At 39.7% G+C, this 7,821-nt stretch overlaps 1 protein-coding gene and 1 pseudogene across 1 annotated transcript; both read left to right on the top strand.

Annotated features, from left to right (window-relative positions):
• Window positions 1-957, top strand: LOC139908109 (olfactory receptor 8G17-like). The gene has a single exon (XM_071894690.2). The coding sequence runs from the start codon at window positions 7-9 to the stop codon at window positions 955-957; it is 951 nt and encodes a 316-aa protein (XP_071750791.2). The 5' UTR covers window positions 1-6.
• Window positions 958-5,486: 4,529 nt separating this feature from the next.
• On the top strand, window positions 5,487-6,435 carry LOC144538337 (olfactory receptor 8G17-like; annotated as a pseudogene).
• Window positions 6,436-7,821: the final 1,386 nt, after the last annotated feature.

Raw genomic sequence — 7,821 nt, 5'->3', positions numbered from 1 at the left:
AGGTTGATGGAAAACTACACCTACAACAGCTTCACACTCCAGCTGGAGGGGTTCAAGATAAAAGGAGACTCCATGTACCCTGTCTTTCTATTTTACTTGTTCTCCTACTTATTTATTATATTTGCCAACGTGGGCATTGTAGTCCTGGTGTGCATTGAGAAGAGCCTTCACCAGCCTATGTATCTCCTATTTTGTAATCTTTCAATCAATGACATCCTTGGCAATTCCAACATGCTGCCCCGGCTGCTTACAGACATGTTGGTGCCTCCCTCTGAACGCCTCATCAGCTATTATGAGTGTGTGGTCCAGGCCTTCACCACACAATTGTTTGCCACTGCCTGTCACACAGTACTCATGATCATGACCTTTGACAGGTATGTGGCCATCTGCAATCCTCTGCGCTACTCTACCATCATGAGTAACAAAATGGTGATCAAGTTGACTGTTTCTGCCTGGGGGGTGGCCTTTGTTTTGGTGGCTATTCTCCTCGGCCTGACCATACGGCTGAGCCGATGCAGGACTCTGATCGCAAACCCTTTCTGCGACAATGCCTCGTTGTTTAAGCTCTCCTGTGAGAGTGTCTTTATCAATAACGTCTATGGCCTCACCTTCAGTGTGGTTCTGCTTACTGCCTCTATAGGCAGCATGGTTCTCACCTATATTAAGATTACAGCTGTCTGCCTGACTAGTAAGAACAAGTCTTTGAATAGTAAAGCCTTGATGACTTGCAGCACTCATCTCTGCCTGTATCTGATCATGTTTTTCAGTGGAATGATTCCCATTGCCCTCCATCGTTTCCCACAGTATATATATGAAAGGAAAGTCTCAAGTATTCTGTTTCATGTAATTCCTGGTGGCCTCAACCCTATGATTTATGGGGTGCAGTCCAAAGAGATACGCAAATTCTTGTCAAATGTATTCCATGCCAAAAATACTTTTACTATTATTTTAAAATGAGAATTTTATGTTGGTTTTTTTTGTAAAAGCCTGGGCCACATAAAAGTGCATTAGAGCAATCCACAATGTTTGTGTTTGAATATACAGTATGTAAGTATCTTGTAAATACCGTATTTCCTCTAATCCTCAATTAAAAGCCGGGTCTCCGATAATGGCCGGGGGCGTGGTCGACACGAACAAATAAAGGCCGGCCTCAAATACAGGCCGGGGAAAAAAACAAAGGAAACAAGACTAGGTCAAAACCTAGTATATGGCTGGACCGTGTCCGTCTCCTCTCTCCGGCGCTGTCCTCTCCACCGCGCCCACGGCCCGCATCGATCCTCCCGATCCAAGCCCCGGACCCCCGTCGAAATCTCGGCCGGATCACCGGGAACACATCGGCGCCCGGCTATCGGCACCGGCCGGAACCTCCATGCTTGTCTGTGTCTCTCTCTCCGCCGACAGAACAGAGGACTGTCAGGTAGACTGAGCTCGCGCATATGCATCGAAATAAACGGCGATATGATATAACTGTATAGATTCTATTCTTAGCTTCAGTTAGCTTCAGTTAGCTTCAGCTTACATGCAAACAACGGTGGATACCGGTAAAGTCCTGGTGCCTGTTTGTAACTGTAGTTTGTAGTAACGTACAAGTGCCACAAGATGGCTCGGCCGGCGGAAGTCTCTGGAGCATGCCGTCGTCGATTACCGTAATTATCGTAATGCATCGCAGTAACAAAAAAACGGCTACCTAACGAACCCCAACAGAAGCAGTTCAGAAAACAAGGAGGCTTCGTACTAAAATATGAGCAAATATACTTATCAAACAGAGGGAATTAGAAATAAAGGCCTGTCTCTAATATAAGCCTGCTTCCAATAAAGGCCTGGTACCCTCTGCAGTTGAGGTAAATAAAGGCCCGGGCCAATATTAGAGGAAATACGGTATGTAAATTAATGTTTAGAGGTTGGGGGGGGTCGTTTTCATTCATTTGTTTCATTTTGTTTCAGCATTTTGGAATGAAACCCCTCAAGTTCATCTCACTATTAAAGTCTTTAATGTACTTCACAGGCCTGACACATGATAGATTCCTTGAGCTCTATGCATTTTAAGGAAGTTAACTTTTTATAGAGATTTTAATTGAGATAGTGAAGTATTTTATTGTAATATTTCATGGATATTTGTCACTCTGAATTTGACTAAGCTATTGATACAGACACAGTCACAATTTCTCAAGAATTAAATTAATTTAAATGTTAGTTCATTTGGAGTTTATAATATTCTTGTATTGTTGTTTAGGTACACATAACTATATGAGAACATAGGGCAATCAGAAATAAAAGGCAACCCTTAAGTATGAATACAATAAAATAATATCTGCAAAAATAAGCAAAGTGTTTTTTACACAGAAACACTTTGAATTTGGAGACAATCAAAGAACAAAGATAAGAACTGCTTATGGTACCATACTGACAAAGTCCAAGGACATTAATGACAGATTTCTAGAATTGTATACTAGACTGTACACATCAAAGAGCACCATGTGACCTTCAGTAATGCATGAATTCCTAGATAATAATAATACATTATATTTGTATAGCGCTTTTCTAAATAGTCAAAGACGCTTTACATAGTGAAGGAGATACGAAACACATAACAGACAACATCAATGAAAAAGACAGCAGACCAGAGGTCTGATGGACGTGATCTCCCACAACTGAGTAAGGAGAAGATGCAAAATGTCATTACTTCAATCAAAAGTGGCAAAGCACCCAGATGGGCTCCCAGACAAAAAATATAAGAGATGAAGCAACATTTTATCACCTTATTTGCAAAAATTGTATGAACAAGACCAGACAGATGGGATTTTGCCACCAACCTTAACTGAAGCCGTGATATATAAGAATGGGAAGACCCACAGGAAGAGGGTCCATACTTCCCAATTTCCCTCTTAAATGAAATCAATTGGTTGAACACTCTACTGGTGCATTCAGATCAAACAGACTTCATACCTAATAAGAATTGTACTTTTAAACTTAGATGTCTTTTAAATTTTATGTAGACAGACTGTTATAAAAATGTATACTTTATTGGACACATCTCATCAGCACAGGCAGGCCATGAATTTGGAGAGTTCCTCATTGAGACATCTCCTTGACTCGCCCTCTCCAGTCCTAGGAACCAAAGAGGAACAACCATGTTGGCATGCTGAGTATTTTGAAATTTGAACAGAGATTGTACAGTATACAATGACTGAGATATAAATACAATGGATGTGCATGGCCTTTTAAACTGATGATGTTGCTATAGCACCACGTATGGGCGAAGTACCACCAAAAAAAAAGAATTAATCGGTGCACATGTGTACCAAATTTGGTTTGGGTAGCACAACGTGTTCATGAGTTATGGCATTTTTTGTATATTAAGCCTACAAATTTTGAAAGCAAATTATATCAAAACGGTATGGAATAATTGATGGAAAATCAAGGTAACCTGTGCAGGAGATGTTATTGAGTCCAGATCAAGTATGACTTATCTTGGAATAACACTGGACCAATCCCTCTCAGGGGACAAAATTGCGTAAAGGGTTCTTTTAAAGAGCGCAAACAAACTAAAGTTTCTGTATCATAAAACCAGGGAGTTTGACACTAGAATCAAAAAGCTGCTTGTGTCCGCGTTAGTGTCATTTCGATTACGCCTGCTCAGCCTGGTTTAGTGGATTGTCAGCCAAGCTAAAACATAAGTTACAGGTAATGCAAAACAACGTCATCCTTTACATGCTGAATGTTCCCTCCAGAACCCATTTTGGGGTTCAGGAATTTAGAGCAGTCAACATGCTTCCAGTAGAGCTGCGTGTTGAACAGCTCAAGTTTAACCTTATGTTCAGTGATATAAACGGGACTGCCCCAGCTTATCTGAGCAGCCAAGTTAGGATGGTCCACTCCCAGCACAGAGCCAGTGTATGCTCTTGCATGGTGGCTAGAGTGACACATAAAACCTCGCAAATTGTATCGCAATTTTTGAGAAAAGCCGCAGCAAAATCAAGCATTTTTGGCCGCAAAATAATCACAAAAAAACTCCGCAAAATCCTGGTGGGACTGATTAAGGACATTAATACATGGATGGCCCAAAATTTCTTGCAACTAAATAGTGACAAAACAGAAGTTATTATTTTAGGTGCAAAAGCAAAGAGACGAGATATTACAGTCTGCCTCAGTTCCTTTTCTCTGGAGAGCAAAGAACATGCCAGGAATCATAGATGCTGATCTCAACTTTCACTAATCATATCAATAATGTCACAAGATCACCTTTCTATCACCTCAAAAATGTTGCAAAAATTAGAGGCTTTCTGTCTAAATCAGAGGCTGAGAAATTGGAACATGCCTTTGACACAAGCAGACTTGACTATTGCAAGGGTCTCTTTTCTGGACTCCCCCCAAAAAATATAAGGCGACTACAGCTTATGAGCTCAGGACCAAGAAATACAAACACCTGTTCTTAAGTCCTTGCATTGGCTTCCAGTAAATGTTAGAATTGATTTTAAAATCTTCCTACTTCTATAAGGCTCTGAATGGCCCTGCTCCACATTATATCAAGGAATTGCTTGTGCCATATCAACCAAGAAGAAGCCTCAGATCATCAGCCAGTGGTCTCCTTGTTGTTCCCCGTGTGCGCTCTAAAGGAGAAGCTGCATTTGGTTTTTATGCTTATTAGAGATGCCCCAACACTTAGTTCTTTTAAAAGTAGACTTAAAACATTTATTTTTACTGCTATTTTTAACTTGGTCTTTTGACTTAACACACTAATGTTGCGTTTTAGAGCAAATGTCTGCTCCTGTTTTACATGAATTTATATGCACTTTAAATTGTCTATGTCCTCGACATGTGTGCGTGTGTATGTATGTATGTTTTTATGTATGATGGCGTGTATGTTTGTATTTTATTTTATTATACATGTATTGCTCTTGGCCTTGTGAAGCACATTGTGTTACTTTCTGTATGAAATGTGCTCTACAAATAAATTTGACTCCAACTTTGGCCTGTTGTCAACCTCATATTGATGACAAAGTTCATCATCCATTATCTGATGTAAATTTAAATGCTTCCCCTCCCCTGATGATAAAATCACATCTACAAAACTAGTGACTGAGAAAGAGGTCTGGATTCTCTCTGAAGGTAGGCTGGTGAATATTAGGCAACCGAAGAGACAACGAGGAGAAGACTGAGAACTGAATGAGCTGAAAGAGGCAAGGTGGGCACTACTGAACTAACCATAATTCTTCTTTCTAAAAGTTCCTTTGAATAATTTGAAATACAGGTCAAATCATGCCAAAAAGTCATATAGCTCTTCAGTTTTTCTTATTAAGTAGTATGTTTTTATCATCTACTGACTTTGTCTAGTCATTTTTGAGCTTGTCTGACAAAAACTTTAAAAAAATATATATTTACAGGAAATACTTAGTTACATAGAACATATCACTGATATTACTAGACTGCTTAGACTTAATATGTGACATAACAATTTCCCCTCTTGTGTTTCTTATTTCAGGTTGATGGAAAACTACACCTACAACAGCTTCACACTCCAGCTGGAGGGCTTAAAGGTCACGGAGGATTCCATGTACCCTGTCTTTCTATTTTACTTGTTCTCCTACTTATTTATTATATTTGCCAACGTGGGCATTGTAGTCCTGGTGTGCATTGAGAAGAGCCTTCACCAGCCTATGTATCTCCTATTTTGTAATCTTTCAATCAATGACATCCTTGGCAATTCCAACATGCTGCCCCGGCTGCTTACAGACATGTTGGTGCCTCCCTCTGAACGCCTCATCAGCTATTATGAGTGTGTGGTCCAGGCCTTCACCACACACGTTTGCCACTGCCTCTCACACAATACTCATGATCATGGCCTTTGACAGGTATGTGGCCATCTGCAATCCTCTGCGCTACTCTACCATCATGAGTAATAAAATGGTGATCAAATTGACTGTTTCTGCCTGGGGGGTGGCCTTTGTTTTGGTGGCTATTCTCCTCGGTCTGACCATACGGCTGAGCCGATGCAGGACTCTGATCGCAAACCCTTTCTGCGACAATGCCTCGTTGTTTAAGCTCTCCTGTGAGAGTGTCTTTATCAATAACGTCTATGGCCTCACCTTCAGTGTGGTTCTGCTTACCGCCTCTATAGGCAGCATGGTTCTCACCTATATTAAGATTACAGCTGTCTGCCTGACTAGTAAGAACAAGTCTTTGAACAGTAAAGCCTTGATGACTTGCAGCACTCATCTCTGCCTGTATCTGATCATGTTTTGCAGTGGAATGATTCCCATTGCCCTCCATCGTTTCCCACAGTATATATATGAAAGGAAAGTCTCAAGTATTCTGTTTCACATAATCCCTGGCAGTCTCAACCCTATGATTTATGGTGTACAGTCCACAGAGATACGCAAATTCTTATCAAATATATTCCAGTCCAAAAAAACATTTACTATTACTATAACATGATGGGTCACATAAAACCGGGGACAACCTTTTAACAATCCACAAGTTTTGTGTTTGTATATACAGTATGTAAGTGCCTGTAAATACATAAATTAATGTGTAGAGGTTGGGGGGTTGTTTTCATTTATTGTTTCATAATGTGGGCATTGTGAAACCCAGTGAGACTCTAACTGTGATTAAGGGCGACATAAATAAACTTGCCTTTTTCTAAAAATGGAAGCATTTTGGAAACCCTTCTAGTTCATCTCACTGTAAGTCTTTACTGTACTTGACAGGCCTAACATACGATAGATTCCACCCTCCGCTTGAGCTTCAGTTCAGTGATTTGTTTCTTTCATTTTGAGATACTGCTGTGTTTTTAACTTTTTTTGATCAGTATTTAAGTATCTTAAAATAATTTTGTTTACAAATCATTGATGGAGGCATGCTGTAAAGCTTTAACCTTATTGAGAGGTTACAACACAGCTTTATTAGGTGTTTCATAATCTATTTTAATCCCATTAATAGAGCTAAATGCATATAAAAGATGATAGTAGTAATACATCTTAAACTTTTGTGACATTTAAATAACAATTAAATACAGCAGCAAGTGGCCATTAGTGGGGTCCAAGCCTTTGGGGCAAATAATTTGACAATGAGAAGATTTCTTCATCATTATGGAAAAGTTCTGCATCTTAAAGATAAACATTTTGGTGACAGTCGGGTAACTGCATGGTGTAAGGCATAATGTAGGCAACTGAACTGTGTTCTGTTTACCATTTGGTTGAGATTGAGTCAACTTTATGGGACAAATTTGAAAAAATAGTTGCTATTGCAAGGTTTGCCTGAAGGTGACACTATGGAGTGTGACCAAATGTGGTTTGGTTGCTCTAGCCTCAAGTGTTTAGGAATTAAGTCCATACACAGTGTGTTGTGTACAAAACCTTGTTGAGATTGGATCAACTATACAGGAGAAATAGCAAATAATAGGTTTTGCAAAAAATTCTGACGGAAAAACTATCATGGCGCAAATGACAACCTATATGTGCAATGTATTTGGATTGAGCCGATGAATCTCAGAAAAACTAGATAGCACTCACTAGAGCGCATACCTCCGCCAACGCTATGCAATTGTCAATATATATGCCAGTTGCACATGTCGGATTTTCACCAAAAGTTAATTTCTTCCATGCCGAATCACTAACTTGGTTCCTATCAGGAGATGCACACATTTTTATGAATGGGACCTGAAATGGAACATGAGATCTGCCTGTTCAAATTATAGCCACTTTTAAGCATTTTATCTGATCTGATCTTTAACCTCACTCTCACTCAAAATGTCATCTCAAAAATGTGGAAATCTGCCCATGTTCTCCCTACATCACTAAACAATTATAGGCCTATTTCCAA

The sequence above is a fragment of the Centroberyx gerrardi genome, unplaced genomic scaffold (genome assembly GCF_048128805.1).
Source record: "Centroberyx gerrardi isolate f3 unplaced genomic scaffold, fCenGer3.hap1.cur.20231027 Scaffold_440, whole genome shotgun sequence".
In the NCBI taxonomy this organism is placed as follows: domain Eukaryota; kingdom Metazoa; phylum Chordata; class Actinopteri; order Beryciformes; family Berycidae; genus Centroberyx; species Centroberyx gerrardi.
Note: the sequence above shows the minus strand (reverse complement) of the source record. Positions and strands in the feature narration are given on the sequence as shown.